Source organism: Myxocyprinus asiaticus, chromosome 18 (assembly GCF_019703515.2).
Source record: "Myxocyprinus asiaticus isolate MX2 ecotype Aquarium Trade chromosome 18, UBuf_Myxa_2, whole genome shotgun sequence".
Classification (NCBI taxonomy): Eukaryota; Metazoa; Chordata; class Actinopteri; order Cypriniformes; family Catostomidae; genus Myxocyprinus; species Myxocyprinus asiaticus.
In genome coordinates, this window is record NC_059361.1 from 2,045,780 (window position 1) to 2,070,156 (window position 24,377).

The window sequence follows — 24,377 nt, forward strand, 5'->3', positions numbered from 1 at the left end:
ATGTTTTTGATGGAAAACAGCGGCTTCCTTTGTGTCCTGCCATGAACCCCACACCTGTTTAATGTTTTCTGTATAGTAGACTCATGAACAGAGATGTTAACCAGTTCCAATGATTCCTTCAAATCTTCATCTGTCACTCTAGGGTTATTTTTTACCTCATTGAGCATTCTGCGGTGCCCTTTGAGTCACATTGGCTGGACGGCCACTTCTAGAGAGAGTACCCACAGTACTAGATTGTATCCATATATATATATATATATATATATATATATATATATATATATATATATATAACAAATTGTCTAACTGTGGACAGATAAATATCCAAGCTCTTCCAAGATAACTTTGTTTTTTTCCCCATCATATTTAATTTGATTACATCAATCTTTAAAGACGTTAAGTACAAAGTCTTGTATTTTTTGTCTTTTTGTCTGATTTTCAAATACTTTTTGTTTCAAATCAAAGTTTGTACTGCTGTGATTCACATCAGAGCTGGTTGGTTTACTTCATGGCTTGAAACTCTTTTATGAAGGATTTTCAGAAATCCCTATGGATAAAATGAATGGGAAAAATGCTTCCGGAACCAAGGTGGCTTAAAAAGTGGGCGGGCACTGTTGCGCTTAAGAGTTCAAAAGCATTTGCAACATGACTGACAACGTTTATGTAGTGAAATGCACTCAAATTTTCTCTACAATTTGAGACCTTTTTCAGAGCTTTCTAAATAGACATTTAGGCACTGGAAAGCATGCATCATTTGAAGGATACAGGGTTGCTCCGCCTGTCTTAGAGGTTTGGGATCGCATGAGAGGCAAGAAGTTTTAGCATCAGAGATTAAAAATACCAAATTCGTGTTTGGGAGCTTCTCTGCCCGGTACATTCTGGAAAAAAAAAGCAAAGTGTTGGTATCATGATGCAAAGACACATAAAAAACTCTATTGTAAGGCAGGTCTTATGGTTTAAACATGTCTACTGTCCTCCTTCTATACAGTGAACAAACTCAAGTGTGACATTTAAAGGAAATACTTCTAGTAGCAGTAAACATAATCAAGTTTAAACGCTGCTCTATGCACTCAAAATGTTACGGATAAATCTGCGTAAGCTCTTTGTAAGGAACCAGTTACAAGTCCTGTTATGAGTCTTTCATAACCGATAGCATCTCAACATGTGTGCAGTCCTTTAGTGAATGTAACAGGAGATGAGTATATTATATTGGAAATCTGCGTCGGTTGGCAGCTTGTTACAGACTGTCATCACCGAACGACTTTCAGGCATGAGTTTGCTTTATAGCGTTCTCAAGTTCACTTTTACTGTTCCCCTCCATCTTCTTAAAACACAGTGACACGGGGTCTTGTACCGCACTGTGTGCATTTAAAGGGACAGTTCACCTGAAAATACAAATTCTGTCATTTATGTTCCATGGAACATAAAAGGAGATGTTAGGCAGAATGTTAGGGGCAGCGTCAGTCACCATTCACTTTCACTGTATGAAAAAAAAAAAAAGATGCAATGAAAGTGAATAGTGACTGAGGCTGCCATCCTGCCTAACATCTCCTGGAACAAAACGAGGGTGAGGAAATTATGACAATTTTCATTTTTGGGTGACCTATCCCTTTAAGAAAAGGAATGTTCCTGGTTCAGTTACAGTAGTTACAAAATTACAAATCCGAGTTAAAGTGAGGCACTTACAATAGAAGTGAATGGGGTCATTCTATAATTTAGGGTACATTCAAAGTCCATTGATGATAATTATATATTTTCTAACCATTTTCTTCAGAAATATCCTGTTTGATCCATTAAGGGAAAGCATGTTATAATATCACACAAATATTTTGTGCACCCCATGTTTCATTTTGATAGAAATTGCCATGATGTTTCATAATTGACATTTTTTGCATTGTCCGTTTTTTGAAGTGAGTGGGTCTAAAGTTCACAATAATGAATAAAAAATGTTAAAGTCAACATTATCTATATTTTATTTCGTTTTAAATTCTAAACACTTCAGGAAAAAAAAATAGTATTTTTTAAATTGAGTTTGGCATTTTCATAAAAAAAAAAATATCTTACGTCCACAAAAGTTCTGTCAACTATGTTACTAAACAAACACCCCGCTGCAACTAAAAATGGTGTATCCCAAAACCACGTGACCAGCATCATGTGATGTCATTTTCCTCTGTGGGGGACATCTTGAACACGTAATGGAGAGTGTCCTTTCATTTTTATCAATATTTTAACTACAACAGCATATTATCAAGGAGTACATTAATTGACCGTCAACTATGTTGGGTACATTGTTGGGGTTTGCAATATTTTTATGATTTTAACTAAAATATATATTCACATTTGAGGCCAGGAAATGCCTACCATTGAAATTACATGTCAAAATTGGGGAATTGTCAACTATGTTACATATAAACTAAGTTACCCTATATGGTCAATCATCTCTTAAAACTACCAAAATTATATTTAAGGCAGATTTAAGATAATAATAAATAAAAAAATGTTTTTACTGTCCATGTTACTGGCCGTGCTGAAAATATCATATGGATATCTGCAAAAACAATTTCTAAAATTATTTTAAAAGAATGACTGCACATATTGCAGAATAGACAAACGACCCCTTAATTATTTGTGTTACTTGAAGTGTTGCTTTTAATCAGTGTCTGTAATGGCATGCAGTTTGTCCGTAACATAGTTGACAAACTCACTAGGGAAAACATCCTTTCCCTTATAATATCAAAAAGGTGTTTAATGATTAGGCTTTGCAACTATGCAAAAGTGTGTGTGTGGGGGCGGATTTGGGGGGTTTACGAGGACATTTTTTTAGGTTACAAACTGGTAATTACAAGGATATTATGCTATAAATGTGGTTTATGAGGACATACTAAACGATGTTTTATTGAAAATGTAAAAATGCAGAAAGTTTTTTGTGAGGGTTAGGTTTAGGGGTAGGGTTAGGGTTAGGGGATAGAATCTATAGTTCATACAGTATAAAAATCATTATGTCTATGGAGAGTCCTCATAATGATAGCTGCACTAACATGTGTGTGTGTGTGTGTGTGTGTGTGTGCGTGTGTGTGCACATGTCTGAGGACTTGTTTTGTATATCAAACAGTTTGTGTATATTTAACACTTCTGTTATGTTTGGGTCATTTCTGACCCGACTGAGAGTTGAAAACTCTATTTGTTCAAAATGCCTTTGGATTCTCCAGTACAATGAATATTTTATTTTTATTTTTTATTACTTGTTTATATTTATGGAATGCCATTGTGTTCTGGTTGGTTACTAGGGCATTACTAAATAGCTGCTATATGGTTAGTTACTGGTAAGTCAAAAGACACCATCCCCAAGTCTCTATGACATCGTGATATGTGTTGCAATAGTTTCAATGGAAGTCTATGGAAGCTCGTTTTCATCTGCTGGTTGGACGTTTATATTCTGAAATAAAAATATTTTGAATAAAAACCATGATTCTGTATTTGTTTCAAACATATACAATGTGTCAGTATTCCAATTGTATGCTTTTCCACTCAAAATGAAGGGTTTACTGTATATCTACTGTAAAAGAACAGTCACACCACTGACATATAGGGGGCACTCTTTCCAGATGAAATGCTACTATAAATAGTTTAAACAAACTGTAGCGAATAGCAAACTGGTTCATATGGACTATTTTTATGATACTTTTGTCATTTTAGAAGCTTGACAGCGTCCGTCCTCATTTACTTTCTTTGTGTGGAAGGAAAAAGACCGACATAAACATTCAACCTAACAAAGTGTGAATGGTGAATGATGACAAAATTTTAATTTCTGGGAGAACTATAAAAAAATCAAGATTTTAGATGACCAATTCAAATCTGTATATCTCAAAAGAAACAAAGAAACATGACTTTGATGACAGAACACACATTTCATTTTCTGTAGTCTCTAAAAACGACTATAAAGTCCCCTTGATGTTTTGTTTCAGCCATTCGTCTCATCAGACATGCATTCCTTTACCTTGAGCTGGTGTCCATGTCTCTGCAAGCGAGATTGAATTACATATGCTGAAATTCAGCTCTTGAGTTCTTGAGATCTCACACATGGATTTCTCTTCATGGTTCTTGTTAAACTTTACATGTCGAAAGTAGTTAACATGGAAGAAAAACTATCGTACGCAGAGGCACACATGGGGCTCGTAAAAAAGGCGTAGCGTTTCTGTCAGGCCCGGCACCCCCTCCCACGCTTTAGTGCCGTTACATTAAACAGCGTGGCTGGTGGGATTTACAGCCAACGGGATGTCCAATGGAGTCCAGGAACAAGGAGACGGAGAGGAAGACAGAAAGCTGAGCTGCTCATTCCTCGGAGAGATGACTTACCGGGATGAGCAATTATCCAGGAAGAAACCGAGAGAAGATGCTGACATCATTTGCACACATGCACGGATGGAATGCAGGTGGATTTATGCACATGCAAACATAAAAACAGTCCTCACCTGGAGCAGTTTCCACAGTCCATCGCTCCAGAGAAAGACTTGTTGTCATTCTCAAAGAAATACTGAGTCTGTTCGGTGATGCAGCTCTCTTTAGAGAATGCGTCCAAGAGGTCATCTTCAGAGTATGCTGAAGACACACAAACATGCAAATCATCAGCCTGCATATCAAGCAGAACTCAATACATTTAGTTTTTTTTTTTTTTTTTTTTTCCAGAGGCATACCTGTTCCTATGACGTTTGGGAGAGTCAAACTGAGGAGAAGCTGCTGCAAAATTGACCTAAGAGGAAAATAAAGACACATCAAACAAATGAAACCCCTTCATTTTGAAATACTTCATGTGTAAAACAGCATCCATCTCTTCTTACCAGACGGCAGTGGAGGCCCACCAGCCTACAGTTAGCATGTCTGCTATTGTTGGCTATCAGAAAACACACAAACACATTAAACCGAACATGCAATTATTATTATTATCCGTGCATACAGATATACATTATTCCACATTAAGACATATACAAATACAGCAGTTTAATTTCAGTAAAAACCTTTCTTAACAAGAACCATTTTCACTGTATACACTGAAAAATACAAAAATTGTATATATACACTGTATATATTAGGGGTGTAAAAAAATATCATATTGTATTGTATTGATTTAAAAGACACTTATGTTGAATCCTTGAATGAGTTTGAGCGAAACATTTGTGGGCAGTGTTTTTTTTGTTTTTTTTTATCATATCATGCATCGTATCCAGCTTTGCAGCTTTGCATCATATCATACCGTATTGTGAAATGTGTGTATCATTACATGTTTCAATGAATTAATTTAATTTTTCAAAATCGACTGATAGACGTGAAGTGCGTTCTGATACAATCACTGTTAATACTAGTCATGATTTGTGTTTCAGTAAATAAAAATAATTAATAATACTTACATTCTCTATAATTTAACGGAGCCTACATCCATATCCTGAACCACATTTTCCATGTGTATAAAAGCAGCATGTCCCATTTAATAAGGACGCACAAAATAATGTAAATCTATATTTTCATTCTTCTAATTCAGTGCATACAGTCCATTTACACTTCCAACTTCTTATGAATGTGCTGTCTTTGTTTATATCGCTGGTGCTTGACAGGGAATGGACCGTATAATAGGATCGAGACGGTGCCGGAGAAGAACTTTCATTGACCTGATTAGCGCCTTGGGCACACAATTTGGCACACGACCAAACCCACTTGCGCCTAGACTGAGCGCACACTTGCACGAAAATACCAACACTTTATGGCCATGCCCAATGACTTTGCACTTATGAGTTAAGGCACTGCGCTGTGTTTAATGCTTGTGCGTTTGATATAGGGCCCTTAATATCTTATGTTATATTGCATCACTAGTAAATATGGGGAACAACGGGGCTAAAGGCGGTAAAAAAAAGACATTAAATATACATATATATACAGTATACACATTTGTCCTCAAAAGTTTGCATACCCTTGGAGAATTGCTAATATATGTACCATTTTTAAAGAAAACATGGGTGAGCAGGCAAAACACATTTCTTTTATTTCTTATGGGATTCATATTCAACTGTAGGTTATAACAGAATGGCACAATCATAAAACAAAACATGGCAACAAAGAAAAAAATGAAATGACCCCTGTTCAAAAGTCTGCATACCCTTAGTTCTTAATACTGTGTATTTCCCCCCTTAGCATCAATGACAGCGTGCAGTCTTTTGTAATAGTTGTCTATGAGGCCCCAAATTCTTTCAGGTGGTATAGCTGCCCATTCGTCTTGGCAAAATGCCTCCAGGTCATGCAAAGTCTTTGGTCGTCTTGCATGAACCGCATGTTTGAGATCTCCCCAGAGTGGCTCGATGATATTAAGGTCAGGAGACTGTGATGGCCACTCCAGAACCTTCACCTTTTTCTGCTGTAACCACTGGAGGTTCAACTTGGCCTTGTGCTTAGGATCATTGTCGTGCTGGAAAGTCAAAGAGCATCCCATGCGCAGCTTTCGTGCAGAAGAATGCAAATTGTCTGCCAGTATTTTCTGATAACATGCTGCATTCATCTTGCCATCAATTTTCACAAGTATCCCCGTACCTTTAGACCCCACACACCTCTAAAACATCAGTGAGCCACCACCATGCTTCACAGTGGGATGGTATTCTTTTCACTATAGGCCTTGTTGACCCCTCTCCAAACATAGTGCTTATGGTTGTGACCATAAAGCTCTATATTGGTCTCGTCACTCCAAATTACAGTGTGCCAGAAGCTGTGAGGCGTGTCAAGGTGTTGTCGGGCATATTGTAACTGGGCTTTTTTGTGGCATTGGCACAGTAAAGGCTTCTTTCTGTCAGCTCGACCACGCAGCTAATTTTTGTTCAAGTATTGTCATATTGTGCTCCTTGAAACAACCACACCATCTTTTTCCAGAGCAGCCTGTATTTCTCCTTTTTCTTTGTATCCTGAACAATTCTTCTGGCAGTTGTGGCTGAAATCTTTCTTGGTCTACCTGACCTTGGCTTGGTATCAAGAGATCCATGAATTTTCCAATTCTTAATAAGTGATTGAACAGTACTGACTGGCATTTTCAAGGCTTTGGATATCTTTTTATATCCTTTTCCATCTTTATAAAGTTCCATTACCTTGTTACGCAGGTCTTTTGACAGTTCTTTTCTGCTCCCCATGGCTCAGTATCTAGCCTGCTCAGTGCATCCACGTGAGAGCTAACAAACTCATTGACTATTTATACACAGACACTAATTGCAATTTTAAAAGCCACAGGTGTGGGAAATTAACCTTTAATTGCCATTTAAACCTGTGTGTGTCACCTTGTGTGTCTGTAACAAGGCAAAACATTCAAGGGTATGTAAACTTTTGATCAGGGCCATTTGGGTGATTTCTGTTATCATTATGATTTAAAAAGGAGCCAAACAACTATGTGATAATAAATTACTTCATATGATCACTATCCTTAAATAAAAGACAGCTTTTTTGTCATTGTGGGTTATGCTCATGGAGATTTAATCAAAAGTTATCAAATAAGTGAAATTATATTTCATTGGTATTTGGGGTTAATTTTGGGTTTTTTATTTTCTTTATATTACATTATAGGCTGTTCAGATTAATGTATTGGTGTCTGCGTTCTTTAAAGCAGTGTTTTGTTGATGAATCAATATAAATTATACAACTTGTGCATGTTTAAGTATGTCAATGACACACAAAACAGATTTTACTGTATATCTCACTTGCACTTCTCTTCTTCACAACAATACTTTCAATTGTCTGTAGTTTAAAAGTGAAAGCGATTTTTATAGAGGCAAATTTATTAATACAAATGCTAAATGATATCCAGTAATATTAGAATAATTACAACCCTATTTGGTCCTAATTGGGACCATTTTTATTTTATTATTTTATCCCCTTTTCTCCCAATTTGGAATGCCCAATTTACACTACTTAGTAGGTCCTCGTGGTGGCGTGGTTACTCAACTCAATCCAGGTGGCGGAGGACGAATCTCAGTTGCCTCCGCTTCTGAGACCGTCAATCCACGCATCTTATCATGTGAATCGTTGTGCATGACACCGCGGAGACTCACAGCATGTGGAGGCTCATGCTACTCTCCACGATCCACGCATAACTTACCACACGCCCCATTGAGAGTGAGAACCACTAATTGTGACCATGAGGACGTTACACCATGTGACTCTACCCTCCCTAGCAACCGGGCAAATTTGGTTGCTTATGAGACCTGGCTGGAGTCACTCCGCACACCCTGGATTCGAACTTGCGACTCCAGGGGTGGTAGTCAGCGTCAATACTCGCTGATCTAAGCAGGCCCCCCTAATTGGGACCTTTATAACATCCACTCTTACCACGTAGACAGATCGCAGTCCAGCTGCAGCTTTAGTTTCTCTCTCAGGGTCGCAGACTGACTGGAAGTCGTAGGTTTTGTTGAAGGAGAAGAGTGATGTGTTGACCAGAGAGATCATCAGAACAGGGTCCACTTCACCAAAGAACTGACCGATCTGAATATCAGAGTGAATGAATGCTTCAAACAACCAACACAAGTCCATAGAGAGACCTCTTTCTGTGATTCTCAGTATTAAAAAAACAAACATGTTTTACCTGTGTGATATACTCGTCCTGATTGGACATGAGCAGAAACCCGCCATCATCCAGAATCACACAATCCACTTGCTATGGAGTAAAAACAGCCAAACAAGTCAAAAAAAAAAAAAACAAACAAACAAAAAAAAAGCTTCAGATAAGTGCATTTTTATAGATGAGGTCGGAGCAGCATTTCTACCTTATCATTCCTGAGACACCCGCAGATCTCGTCCTTACACTGCGGAGAGGAAATTACATGAGGAGAGATATTTCATGAAGGGTCAATTGATCTTCACTCTCAGAAGGCAATATCAGAGCGGCTGCATTTGCGACTAAACAGCTTCCACATGTGAAGATAAGAGAACGGGGCTTTACTGCTTACGTGTTTCTTTGTGGTGGCATTTATGAAGCTGTTCATCCAAGCCGAAACATTGAGTTTGACTCCCACCACTGTATAACAGCAAAACACACACATTGTTTGATCATTAAGGTTGAAAAAATGTTCAAGTAATGAAAGGAAATTATGTCAGACTCATATCCAGATCATTTCTAGAGAGTATAAATGAGTCATCACATATGATATAATGATTGACTAAGTCATATAAGCTTTTTAATTAACTATTAAACACTTATTACATATTATAAGGTAGTTATTACATAGTTATGACTGTATATTGAATAAAACTTGTGATTTCATTGAAATAAATGGAAAGCTCACCAGCAGGTTTGAGTTTTGCTCCATTAATGTTCAAATATACTGCTTTACTGACCAGTATACCAGACTCATAACCAGACTCTCTGCTCTCTGTTTTCAAGGGAACAGATGACAAAAAAAAGACATTTACTAAAAAGAATTTAATAAATTTTTACTTCTCTGCTGGAAATATCAGCCAAGGTAGACCATGTTACACCTGATATCAAAATGTTTGAGAGAGATCTAGGGCTGCTTTTCACATTAGCATAAAACCTCCCATTAACACAAGAGCCATGTGTTCTCCAAGGGTTGTTTTCTGGTGTTTGGATGCTTCTAGAGCGTCTGTGTGTATTCATCCTGCAGACCACACATGCTTAAATATGAGCTAGTCTTAGTAAATGGTAATCCCACAGTAATATAAACGTATTCTCTCTTGGCAAGAGATCTGTAGGTATGCGTTTCGAGTAGATCAGCAGATGTCTTAGTCTGGCAGCGTGCCAAAGAGAGCAGAAGTCTATCCAAGAATTACAGAAGAGATGAGTAACTGTGTGTGTGTGTGTGTCTTACTGTTGACATATGGGGCAGTGAAGATGTATATGTCATTGTCCAGACTCCTTTTGTAAAAACTGGAATCATACGTCTCAGAATTCTCACCCCATTCTTCCCCAGCACTGAGAGAGAGAGAGAGAGAGAGAGAGAGAGAGAGAGAGAGAGAGGGGGGGGGGGAAACAGACTGCTGATCCAGATGCCCCAAATTAACAATCATTGCAAACATAATGCAGAATCAACCGTAAACAAAAATATGCACTCAAACACTAAAACAGATTTAACGACCCCCTGAAATTGTATGACACACTCAATTCTTTTCTGTTTTGATATATTTCCTATTAAAACAGTTCTGCTATTAGTGCACTGTATTCCGGTCATCAGATGCCATGTGATCGCTTTGTGTGAGCAATCAGCGATCTAAATGTATGTAAGTCTTTAAATGCACAATAAGCATCTCCATCCACTGTAACACTCAAATCTGAGATCTCTTTTTTGTGAGGCATGGTCCACGTCAGCAGATGCTTCTTGTGAATAGCAAACTCAAAATGTTTGAGTGCTTTGTATAAGTCAAAGTAGCTCTAACACACACCTCCAATCTCGTTTCATTAACTGGATGCCAGGTTTGCCAACTCTTGACTCTTATTAGTTTTTGTTGACATCATTAGTCTAGGGGTTCACATACTTTTTCCAACCTACACTGTGAATTTTTGAATGATGTATTCAATATGTACAAGAACAATACAATAGTGTGTGTTATTAGTTAAAACAGATTGTGTTTGTTTATTATTGAAATTTAGATGTAGATTAAACCAGATTTTAAGACAGACTTATACATAAATGCAGGTAATTCCAAAGGGGTCACATACTTTTTATTGCCACTGCAATTGTAACTTTTAGGACTACAAAACCATATAGATGGCCTCAAAGATAATACACATAAACTAAAAGCCACAAAATGATTTTGATTTCACTGGTTCTTAAATGGACTATAAAATCCAATAAAGTAATCAACAGAAAAAGAGAGAAATTATCCAGAAAATGAACCAATAAGGATGAAAATTAATGCAAGTCGAATTTATCTGAATTTCAGAACCTCATTTAGTTGTTGTCATGTCAAAACAAGCATGATTTTTTCCATGCAACCATATAGAAAGTAAGTGGGGTAGTCAAGTCTTTTATGTTTCCACAGAAGAAGAGAAAACATGCTTCGAGTGACATGAGGGTGAGTAGGTACTTACAGAATTTTCATTTTTGTGTGAAGTATCTCTTTAATTGACTCAATACACACTATATGCATTTAAAAACACTCAAAAACGCACACATACATGCACACGCATTTACAGTAATACTTTCACACAACTGTGAATGAGTCCACACTACTGCAGCTTCTTTAACACACAGTCCTGCTGTTTTACACCACAAGAGAGAGTGTATGAACTCAAGCACACTGTTATAGATTAAAGTTAATAAAGACAGGAGAGAGAAAGAGAGAGCTGCACATGGCTCCTATAAGAAATGTAAAAAAGTCACTCTGTAGCAGACACATCCTCACTCCTTCCTTCTTTCAGTCTCAATTGCATTACCCCGCAGGGCTCACCGAAAGACGAAAGATTGTAAAAAATTTAGCATATCTCTCTCTCTCTCTCTCTCTCTCTCTCTCTCTCTCTCTCTCACACACACACACACACACACACACACACACACACACACATCGGGATAAAAAGGTGCAAGAATTTTACAGATCTGAGAATGGAACTGAAGGGAACTTTACCTTTTAGGATACACACGTGTAATGCCGCCATCTGTAGCCACAAAACGGGCTGAAACTCCATCTCTAAAGAAAAAGAAAGACATCTTAAAATTAGATATACATGCATGTTTTCATTGTCTTCAAAAGTAATGTTACTTTTACTATTTTGTTTTACTCACAACTGACAAATATCAAGTTACTGTTTAACCCTTTAAGCTCTGAAGGTGTTTTTAAAGATAACTCGACAATTTTTTTAAAAAATTAAATTAAATAAAAACAACAAGGATGGTGTTTGGTGTGCTGTTAAGAAAACTTTTCATATTTTTTAATGACATAGATTATGATACATTCTGAGACTCTCAGCCTAAGAAACTGCTGAAAAATTAGGCAGTTTATTTTTATTTTTTTTCTTACATTTTTATTTTACATTATATATCTCTGGGTGTAAATAAAGTGGCTCTGAAAAACTGCTTTTGTTTTGTTCCCAATCATGTCAACTGTATCTGAGAAAAAAAAAATAAATAAAAATAAATCATGAGTTGATTCGACAAAGCAAACAAAAGTAATAGCATAAAAAATTAAATAATATATATATATATATATATATATATATATATATATATATATATATATATATATATATATATATATATATATATATATATATCTCACAGTGTCTAAAAACATCTCCATGTGTCCAAAAACCAATGAGCGTCATTCTGTGCCATTTGAGTCATCATTGAGTCTGTGTCATGTATTTGGCGCCATCTCCTGGTGGCCATATGTAACATTGTGCTTCATGTGGATTATCTAATGATCTATACATCTGATTACCTTGTGTGTGGACTCGTTTGAAAGATAATTGGCTTCTCTAAGTAATGATATGTGATATTTTATGTTCTGTTTATTTTTCGTGAAGTTATAAATGAAAATGCGGCATATCAGCAACACCAACATAATTGTCAAAGACATATACTCAGCTATTACTCGCTATATTTTTGTCTGTGAGTAAAACAAATAGGCCAGTTGTATTCTACTCTTTGAGAGCTTTCCAACAACATATGACACATGACTATTTGATCAGTTTGATGTTTTTACTGATTGCAATAATATGTACAGTGCAATTGTTTTTTAAATAAATGATCAAAACAGAACATTTCTGATTTGTCTGCAAATTTCAAAGCACTTGTTCAGTTTTGGTCATAATGTCTACATGCATTGGAAAGTAGAGCTTCTAAGCGTTCACACAATACCTATTATGTGTTGGTCAAAACTGTAGTCATAAATATTTTGACGATTATTTTTTTCTCGCAGGCCCGTCTGCGGGCCCATACGAGCTTAAATGATTAATTCTACGTATACTAAGGTTTAATGTCTATAAGTGCTTAAAACATTTAAAATTGAATAATCCAAAAGTAATCAGATTACATGACTTAAAAGTGTTACCGGTTAAAATTGTTGTTATGAAATTTGTAATCTGTACCTAATTACATTTCAGAAGTAATCTACCCATACAACTCATAAGAGTACTTTTTTTTGTGAATCGGACTACGAGATTCAGTGCTTGATTTCCAACCTTCATACAGACATTGTGATCACAACTCACAATTTTCAAGGACTTATACCTGAAAGTGCTTTGTTTAGGTATTCCAGTACTTAATATTCCTAGTGTCAAACTCAATTTCTTCAAGCATGGACTTTCCACACCTAATAGCACGCTCTGCTTCCAGATTCCAAAAACAATTAAACTGTAAAGGGTCATTGTTGAGTGTAACATTTTAATCGAAACATCATGTACCATTTGTTATTGCACTATGTGAAAGTATTGTTTTTCTCTACTCCAAAATGGCCGGATTCTTTAATCCTAGTTTTAATAATTGCACTTGAGTTTGCTTTTGAAACAAGACTTTACTTATGTCGAAACTTTGTGCTCAGCAGTTACGTATATGAAGGCATCTCTCTGGCCAGCAAAGATCTTTGTACTTGAAATGTTTGACTTTAGCACTTTCAGAAAAACTTGGAGGATTTTGTTATTCCTTGTGTGTTATTTTTGTCCAAAACTTACACACTCTGCTCCTTCCAGGTTTTGACGAGATCAGCCGTGAGACCCGCGTCCAGCAGCAGCCGGTTTACAAGAGTGACATTACCTAAAACATGAAAAAACAGAGAGAGAAAATTATTTATTGTTTATATTTCTGGATTAAAGGAGTGATATTCCTTGCTCTTTTCAATTAAAATAATCTAATGTGCCATGTAGACATATTATGTCAATAACAGCATGTTGAATTCTAAAGGGGGAGAAAAATGATCATGTAAAGTATCTCTGTTTTTGGTGTAAGAATTCTCGACTAGCATTACAAGAAAAATTGTATGTATGGATATGGCCCCTTTAAAAGAATATTCCAGGTTCAATCCAAGTTACGCTCAATCAACATCATTTTGTGGCATAATGTTGATCACAAAAAAAAAAAAAAAAAAATGGGATTTATTCAGGGATTTATCAGCATCATCATGACAACAAATTGTAATATTGTATATAACTTTACACAGATAAGGTTATCAAGCAATTTTATCACACTTAATTCATGTTAAAAAATAAACTATATTGTTCACATCTTGTGGCTATACTTTTGAAACTGCGAGTTTTTTACTAGTGCTGTCAGTCGATTACAATTTTTTTATCGTGATTAATCACATAATTTCTCATAGTTAATCATGATTAATCACAGATTTTGAAAGTGCTGAAATTTTCTTGCCAAAATGCACTTATTTACTTCTTAGGAAAGAAAATAAAACAATGTGTAACAAAAAAACTTAATTAACATTTTCCAAACAAAGCCTTCCACAGCATTAAGTGAGAAATACACTAAAATCTCGCATTAAATCTGTGCATTAAATCTTTTAACCCCTTACATTTTTTGGGCTGCCACCTGCAATTTTTCACACAAATTTAAAAGCTTGACTAATTGAAAAAAAAAATCAATGTCTCATTTTACAGAAATCCCTCCAAATATATATATATATATATAAAAGACAGTTTTTCATAAATAATATTGTATGTGTTTATAATCTTATGATAAGTAGAAAGTAAAAATAATAATAATAATAAAAAATAAATAATTGTCCTAAATTTGTAAACCTGTAATTCTGGTTCTGTTCACTCTACCTCACTTTGAAAAGTCTCATTTTATTCCACTAGGTGGCAGCAAGCACTACAAAAAAGAATGTTTTCTCTATCACATTCCATCACACTATACAGATCTGAAATGTAGGTGGCGCTCTAACACATTTTAGCCCTCACAGATGTGCTCGTCCATAGACATTCAGTCTAATTTTCAGTTCAAGCACCACCCTCATTGTTTCATTGAATATCTCGGCCTCTGAGTGGACTAGAAGTTTAATCTAGGAGTCATTAGAAAGCTGTGGTCCACCCCTTCGCAATGACATATAACATTTTATCATCAATCTTTCAAATGAAACCTCATATGCCTGACTTGTGTATACAGAGACTTTAACGTTTTAAGCGTAAACGTTTTTCGTGATATAGCGCTCCCCATTTGGACCTGCGGACAGGTCAATAGAGTTTATTAAACTGTCATCCTCCACATCATTAATTTGCCAGCAGACTGTGGCTAGCTGCATTCACGATTTGTGTATTCAACTCCGCTGTCCTTTTCTGCATATCGCGGCACCGTTTTGCGGCCCTCTTCAGCCTGTCGCGGTACGTTTGGCATAATGCGGCAGCCCGTTTCAGCTTATCGCTGCCCGTTCGGCCATGTTTTGCGGCCGGCCCACCAGGAAAAGTCCCAGTTCTCCCTATGGCCAGTCCACCCCTGCATGTGATCATAAATGAATGATCAAACCCATCAAATATCATAATCTCTCTCTACTGCACTTTATTCTACACTGTTTACAGGGTTCACACAAGATCCTTAAATTTATCTTTTAGAAATGTAAGTACTGGAATACCTGGAAAATCACCTTGTTTTGATGAAAAGTGCTTGAGATTAAAACAGATCGTTCCCTCCGTGTAATGTGTGTCCATCAAAGATGAGACGTCTTAATATCCTTTCTGTTCTTTACAGTCAGATAAAAAAGTAAAAATAAATATAAATTTTAATGTCACACAGCATGGATGCGTTAAAGAAACCGAGAGATTCTCGTTGATGTTCGCTGAACCGGAACACTGTGAGCCGCTCGTTGAACTCTTAAAGTGACAGTAACCTTTTTAGCGTTTCTTATACAAATGAATGTAAACTCAATGTTATTACTTGTAAATTATACACATTATTTCAAACAGTGATGGCTCATATCATTATTATATATACCATTTCATGATATAATATGAATTAACAGAATGTATATATTTTTTTTTAATTTTACAAAGTTACATTTTGATTATAATAATGATGACAAACACATGATAAATATATATATATATGATATAGATATAGATACACTTTCAAAAAAATTTCAGGACAGGTTCTGTTCAGTTCTATTGCTTGTTCTGCACCTGATCAGACTGAATGTAGCCCACTCATTTTGAAGGTTTATTTGTGTGATATTTTCTTTTAGAGAAAGGTATATGAGCAATTCTTATTATTTAAACTTCGAGCATTTATATTGTGTATTAAAGAAGTTTATTTTGATGAGAAATTGTATTATGTATTTTGCTAAAAAATAAATAAATAAAATAAAAATCAGAAAAAAAAAAATTCTGTAATATTTTGTAATTTAAGTGTTATTATATCAAATTGAGATTATATCGAATCGTGAACCTCATATCGTATATCGGACCGAATCATGAGAGCACCATATCATCCCATGCCTGATTAACAGTAAATGCATTAATCGCCGTTAAGAAAAATGGACACGTTAAACTTTTTTAATTACGTGTTGACTTTGACCGCTTCAATCTCAACGGATTGGCCCCACTGACCTCCATTGTCACCACGATTTTTCCTTTTTTTGTCCATACATAAACAAGGAACACGCTGAAATAGTTTTTTGTGGTAATCAACACTGTGCCACAAATGCTGTCGATTGTGTTGACTGAACCCGGAACATTCCTGTAATTTTAAGAGCCACACTTTTTTTTAGTTGTTGTTTTTTTCTCGAGGAGTAAAGTAATACGCCTTTCTTTCTTACTGAGTAATCAACTACAAATAAACATCCTTGGGTGTGTTTCTGTACGACCATCACTGGAGTTCAGATGTGATAACATCTCTTTAGAGAGAACTCAGTGAGTCATCACAGTCCTGAGCATTAAGAGTCATTACAACCCAGACTAATCGATTACTGAGGCTGATTCAGCAGATCATTGGCAGAGGTCACCTTCACTGAAAGCGGACCGCTGCGCGATGACATCACTTGAGCGGGAAGCAACCTGACTCAGCGACTAAAAGAGAGTTATCTGAGCCCTCTCATCTCTAATATCATTACATAATTTCTTGATTAACACACTTATGAGTCAAGAAGTTCATGTTTGTAAAAGGTAGTGTTATACAGTGAAACCAGAATGTATTTGGAAATTTAAGACAACCTTAAAAATGTATAAATGTTATTGCATTAAATAAAATATCAAACCGAGTGGCATTTATTTAATATAAATATAGCATAAGCACACTTATCAAGCAAAATATATGAACATATACATTTGTAAGTGTAGTGCAGATGGATCTACCAGAATGATGTGGCAGAAATAAAAAACAAGCAACATGCAAAATATCTCACTATGTTACACGGTACCATGTAAACACGCACACACAAGTATACATATGTAACAGCACTCACACAGCGGATCATTGGGTGTATTTCTGTCAATGTACTCGTTGAAGTCCATCAGAAACTGAGTGTTGTTGGTTGAGACTTTCAGGTCCTTACAGTATTCCCTGAAAAACAGTTATTAGTAGATATTTAAAGGGATAGTCCACCCAAAATTGAAAATTATGTCATCACGTTTTTCCAAACCCAATACTTACTTTCTTCTGTGGAACACAAAAGGTATGGCAAGCACTTTTAACGTTTCTTCCTTAAATGTATTAGTATTTATTTTTATGATACTAGAAGCAATTTTTTAGTATTCCAATAGTGACTAGTATCTATTCCAGTATACTGAAAAAAGCACTTTTTTATTACAATCTAGTGTCTAAAACTGTTACTATAGTAACATTTCTTATCTCAGCTGCCTTTTTACTGAATATTTCAATTAAAACTCTTATGGTAACACTTTCTATGAAGCCCATTTTTATAATGCATTGTAAATGCATTAGGAATGTCTCATAATACACCTTATAATATGTTATAACTTCTCATAAATAATTTTAAACACAATTATAGTACATTATAATACTACCTATTCATAGTTATAATTTAGAGTATAATGCGTTATAACACAAGCAACATTTAATTTTATCTGCCGAAGATCTAATGTATTATATATATTTGTAACATATACTGTATAACAGGTATGCTTTAAGTAAAGTGACAAAAGTAATGTCTTCTTATAAACATCCGTAAGATATTTTTAAGTGGTTATAAGACATTATAAGTCATGCTGGAAGTTATAAACATTACACATGCACACAAACTCTAAATAACACACATTTAATATACATTTTGAGATATTATGAAAAACATGTGTAAAGCTACAAGGTTAAAATAGATCAGAAACTCTAAATATTTATGTTGATCACACATGTAGCCAATAAAAAAATCAATCTGATTCTATACTGGACTCTATTCAATAAACTTTAATGTTTGTGCATCTTATTTATAAATAACTTCCATTATATAAGTGTGACTTGTAATGTATTGTATGTTATAAGTTTATGTTATGACTGTTTATAAGAAGATATTGATTTTGTAACTTAAAGCAGTCAAAGAACACTTATAATATGATCATAAAGTCTTTTAACTGTTTACACTATACAGCACTTATAACATTAACTTTATTAACTTCTGCTGTGTTATAACTGGATGTTGCTTGTGTTATAATGCATTATACTCTAAAGTATAACTATGAATAGGGGAAGTCTTATAATGTATTATAACTGTAGTTATAATTATTATGAGAAGTTATAACTTATTATAAGGTGTATTATGAGACATTATGAATTTAGTATTGAGTGGGGCACAAACAAACACTTTTTGGTTTTCTTAAGTTTGTGTAAATGCACTTACGGTTCAAAGTATTTGTCTTTTTTCACATTAATTTTACACATGTCTGGTACAAATATGTGGACTTGTTTCATGAATACAGCGTATACTTTTTTCGCCATCTCCCTTAGGAAAGTGAAATGTTACAACCTGTAGGTGGGGCACGTTGTAACATGACCATTATGACAGCTTAAAATCCCCCTCTAACAACTATATCTGATCTAATAAAAATAAATAGAAGATAAACTAAAATATTATGTCAATAAAAGCCATTTATTAACTTTGTCATAAATGTTTTAGCAATAAGTTTGACACTTGACAATGACTACACAACAAAGCCACGGCATTGGCCGAAATAATGCATGTATTGATGATGTGCGCACACACACACACACACACACACACACACACACACACACACACACACACACAAACGTACTAAGGGGAATTATGTAAATTACATATCTGACTGCACTGAATTGCATATAGTTTGTTCTAATTGGGCACATTATAACACAGTGTTACAACATGCCCCATCAGCGCAACTGGGATTTAAACCTGGCTAGTCACTTCTACTGGGTAGATAAAAATGAAAAGACAATGAAAGATGCTAACTTAACAGATTGTAGATTAAAATGATACCAAGTTTGCCTCATTTTAAATAAACTCTAAAAACAGAGATGAAAATTAACTTTCCCGTGAATTTTTACTTTTGCTACTTAAAAATGAACTTTTGGCGATATCTTCCAAAGTTTTTTTAATTTTGCCGCAATTTTTTCTCTACACAGTGTTGATTTGGCAACAAGCAATCAAATGAAGTTTCATCTTACCAGCATGTGTGGAAACATTTAAACCATGGGTGTTACAACTAGCCCCGCTAAGTTTGTGCCCCGCTCTCCCCTACTATTAAAACTGGAATAGACACTATAGTCACAATTGGAAAAAGTACTGGAATCTAATGAATAGTTACTAGTCAAATTAAAAATATAATACTTACCATTGGAATAAATACAAGTCAAAAGTGAATACTTGATTTCTAAATCACAATAAGTACTACTGTAGTATCAAATGAATAAGTACTAGTAAAACTGATAAATATACTAGTCACTTTTGGAAAACATAAGCATTAATGAATATTGAAAAGATACTAGAGTCTATTGGAATACGCACTAGAATCTAATGACTAATTCCTATCTAATGGGAATATTTATCAATGTTTTACCAGCAACAATTGAACAGTTACTTGTCATTAGTGGAATAAAGACTAATAGCAAATGAATAAGTACTAGTGAATACTGAATCAATACAATTGGTATTGGAATAAAAAATAGGGCTCTAATTTCATGAGTGCGCAAAGCGCAGAGCTACGACCGTGCGCAGCGTCTTATCCTATTTCGGTGAGAGTGCTAAGTCTAGGTTCAATTTTCGTGCCAGTGCAAAACGCAACTGGGCATGGCAGTAAGTGTCTGCGCATTGTATGTTAATGAAGTGGTGCAAAGCACAATTTGCTATCTTCCAGAGAAATGGGTCGTTGCACTAAGACGTTTCAATACCACCTCTTATCTCAGTGCAAAGTCCAAATTCAGTTCCTGCAATTGCAGTTTGGAGATTTCACCAGCAGGTGGTAATAAAGTTCATGTCCAAATTCTGAAAGTTCAAAACAACAAATTATGTCCCTTCAATTGCTGTTGTCTAGAGGTCACGGTTTATTTGTTCAATTATTATTATTATTTATTGTTATGTTTATATGTGTTATTATTATTGCATATTTACAATTGTATTTATGATTTAATTTTTAATAGTAATTTTCCACCTGTTGTCGTATAGTTCTTTTTTTAAGTCACTGCAAAAGCGGCCGGTGGAAGAAGTTGGAGAGAGTAAAATGTTTGGATTAAGTATGATTTTTTTTACCACTTCGTTATTTTGATTATATTTTCATTTCGTTTGAAGTTCAGAAATATGTTTGTTTTACATATTTATTACATTTTTCAAAATCAAAATCAACCGGTAGAAGTGAAGTGCATGATTTGTGTTTCAGTAGATAAAAATGATTACTAATACTTACATTGTCTCTCTCTTTTTTTCTCCCCAATTTGGAATGCCTCGTGGTGGTGTAGTGACTCGCCTCAATCTGGGTGGCGGAGAATCTCAGTTGCCTCCGCGTCTGAGACCGTCAATCCGCGCATCTTATCACGTGGCTTGTTGAGCGTGTTACCACGGAGACCTAGCGCATGTGGAGGCTTCACGCTATTCTCCACAGCATCCACGCACAACTCACCACGCGCCCCACCGAGCAAGAACCACATTATAGCGACCACGAGGAGGTTACCCCATGTGACTCTACCCTCCCTAGCAACTGAGCCAATTTTGGTTGCTTAGGAGATCTGACTGGAGTCACTCAGCACTCACTGGATTCAAACTCGCGACTCCAGGAGTGGTAGTCAGCGTCAATACTCGCTGAGTTACCCAGGCCCCCACTTACATTCTCTTTAATTTAACGGAGCGTAAATCCAAATTCTCACGAGAATCACATTTCCCATGTGTATAAAAGATACAAATATGCCTGACGTTCATCAAGGTCGCAGTTAATGCACAAAAGAACGTAATTTTCAATTCTTCTAATTCAGTGCATACAGTCCATTTACACAACCAACTTATGAATGTGCTGTCTTTGTTTATATCGCTGGTGCTTGAGGGAACAAACTATATAATAGGATGAAGATGCTGGAATAACCGGAGAAGAACCTCAGTGTTGCACGGGCGATTTCACCATACCCAGTTGCGCCTAGACTTAGCACATGCGTGCACGAAAATACCAAAACTTCATGGCCGTGCACACTGACTTTGAGCTTATGACTTAAAGCATTGCGTTACACTGCACTATTCACTTTCATTGCATCATTTTTCCATACAATGAAAGTGAATGGTGACTGAGGCTGACATTGTGACTAACATTACTGTTCGTGTTCACAGAAGAAAAAGTCATACAGAATGGGTTTGGAACAAAATGAGGGTGAGTAAATGATGGCAGAATGTTTTTTGTTTTTGTTTTTTTTGGGTGAACTAACCCTTTAAACACATGCATTTGACAGAAACAAGATAATCAGTATGCTGACCACAATGATGCCCAAGTGTTTAACGTGAAGTATCAGAAACACATTTCTGCTGCTGCTGTGTCTGTCAGATTGACTGTTAAATGAGGGTCTAAAGGTGTGAATTTATAGGCCTTCAAAGACCACTAGAGTCTCAATACAGCCGTATAAACCTGTCACGACTAAAACTTGCAGAAGGTCTGCAGTTTTTGCTTAGTGTGTGTGTGTGTGTGTGTGTGTGTGTGTGTGTGTGTGTGTTACCTGGGTGCAATAAAGGTGTATCCATATTCTTCAAATTTCTCCACCTGAATGGTGTCAAAGGCTGCATATGGAGAAAGACATAACACATTAAAAATATTACTTAAGGGGCCTGGGTACCTCAGTGGTAAAAGCCGCTGACTACCACCCTTGGAGTTCGCTAGTTCAAATCCCAGGGCATGCTGAGTGACTCCAGCCAGGTCTCCTAAGCAACCAAATTGGGCCGGTTGCTAGGGAGGGTAGAATCACATGGGGTAACCTCCTCGTGGTCATTATAATGTGGTTTGTTGTCGGTGGGGCACGTGGTGAGTTGAGCGCGGATGCCGCGGTGGATGGCATGAAGCCTCCACACGTGCTATGTCTCCATGGCAACGTGCTCAACAAGCCACGTGATAAGATGGTCTCAGATGCGGAGGCAACTGGGATTCATCCTCCGCCACCCGGATTGAGGCGAATCACTACACGACCACGAGGACTTAGAGCACATTGGGAATTGGGCATTTACACTTATACACTATATTTATACAAAATATATACATACACCGATCAGCCACAACATTAAAACCACCTGCCTAATATCGTGTAGGTCCCCCTCGTACTGCCAAAACAGCTCTGACCCATTGAGGCATGGACTCCACAAGACCTCTGAAGGTGTCCTGTGGTATCTGGCACCAAGACCTTCTGGCAGCAGATCCTTCAAGTCCTGTAAGTTGTGAGGTGGGGCCTCCATGAATCAGACTTGTTTGTCCAGCACATCCCATAGATGCTCAATCGGATTGAGATCTGGGGAATTTGGAGGCCAGGGCAACACACTGAACTCTTCATCATGTTCCTCAAACCATTCCTGAACATTGTGTGCAGTATGGCAGGGTGAATTATCCTGCTGATAGAGGCCACTGCCATCAGGGAATACCATTGCCTTGAAGGGGTGTCCGTGGTCTGCAACAATCTTTAGGTAGGTGGTGTGTGTCAAAGTAACATCCACATGAATCCCAGGTTTCCCAGCAGAATATTTCCCAGAGCATCACATTGCCTCCTCCGCCCTGCCTTCTTCCCATAGTGCATCCTGCTGCCATCTCTTCCCCAGGTAAATGACACACACGCACCCGGCCGTCCACATGATCTAAAAGAAAATGTGATTCATCAGACCAGGCCACCTTCTTCCATTAGTCCAGTTCTGATGCTCACGTGCCCATTGTAGGCTCTTTCGGCAGTGGACAGGGGTCATTATGGGCACTCTGACTGGTCTGCGGCTAAGCAGCCAAATACGCAGCTAGCTGTGATGCACTGGGTGTTCTGACACCTTTCTATCATGGCCAGCATTAAGTTTTTCAGCAGTTTGTGCTACAGTAGCTCTTCTGTGGGATCGGACCAGATGGGCTAGCCTTCGCTCCCCACGCACATCAATGAGCCTTGGGTGCCCATGACGCTGTTGCCGGTTCACCGGTTGTCCTTCCTTGGACCACTTTTGGTAGGTACTAACCGCTGCATACTGGGAACACCCCACAAGACCTGCTGTTTTGGAAATGCTCTGACCCAGTTGTCTAGCCATCACAATTTGGCCCTTGTCAAAGTCGCTCAGATCCTTACGCTTGCCCATTTTTCCTGCTTCCAACACATGAAATTTAAGAACTGACTGTTCACTTGCTGCCTAATATATTCCACCCATGGACAGGTGCCACTGCAACAAGATAATCAATGTTATTCACTTCACCTGTCAGTGGTTTCAATGTTGTGGCTGATCAGTGTATATACAAAACATATTGAAAATATATAGTATATTTGACATTTGTGATATTACAGCAAATATATTGGCAGATTTAGATTATCTACTGATAATTTGCACACTTAGTAGAAGCTGTATTTCACCCCTAATCTACCAACAGCCTTGTGAATAAAACAATTAGAGATTTTCAACAAAATATTGTTTATAAAGTGGTTTAAAGTTAGCATATAGACCATTTCAAAGAATATTCATTGGTTTTGGGATTTGACGTCTTTGTTCCTAGAACATTTCCTGTTCGTTGTCAAGCACATTGAACACAACAGCGGGAGGCGCTTCATTCATAGTGACTCGTAGCGGTGATGTTAACATCATAAAATGCCAACATAAAAATTTGGATCATGTTGTTTGGTGGCTTGATGCTCCCTGGCTGCCTGGAACTGTTGAAAGCAGTGAAACGAGATGGCCGGATACAAACAGTACAAACAGCAGATATTTTATCTCTGGTAAGTGAACATAATTTCTGCCAACTAACTAAGTCTGATAGGTAGAGTCTGGTTGGCTAG

The 24,377-nt window shown here is 36.7% G+C and overlaps 1 protein-coding gene across 1 annotated transcript in view; it reads right to left on the minus strand.

The window, feature by feature from the left end:
- Positions 1-24,377, minus strand: part of LOC127455820 (voltage-dependent calcium channel subunit alpha-2/delta-1-like) — a 169,673-nt gene that overhangs the window by 18,190 nt on the left and 127,106 nt on the right. Inside the window, exons 26-39 of the mRNA XM_051723975.1 lie at positions 22,092-22,152; positions 17,365-17,471; positions 13,646-13,727; positions 11,602-11,664; positions 9,849-9,952; positions 9,306-9,392; positions 8,970-9,037; positions 8,787-8,825; positions 8,606-8,677; positions 8,353-8,505; positions 4,839-4,891; positions 4,695-4,750; positions 4,473-4,599; positions 766-878 (exon numbers count right to left, since the gene is read on the minus strand). Coding sequence (XP_051579935.1) covers positions 766-878; positions 4,473-4,599; positions 4,695-4,750; positions 4,839-4,891; positions 8,353-8,505; positions 8,606-8,677; positions 8,787-8,825; positions 8,970-9,037; positions 9,306-9,392; positions 9,849-9,952; positions 11,602-11,664; positions 13,646-13,727; positions 17,365-17,471; positions 22,092-22,152 — 1,185 coding nt within the window. The remainder of the gene's footprint in view (positions 1-765; positions 879-4,472; positions 4,600-4,694; positions 4,751-4,838; positions 4,892-8,352; positions 8,506-8,605; positions 8,678-8,786; positions 8,826-8,969; positions 9,038-9,305; positions 9,393-9,848; positions 9,953-11,601; positions 11,665-13,645; positions 13,728-17,364; positions 17,472-22,091; positions 22,153-24,377) is intronic.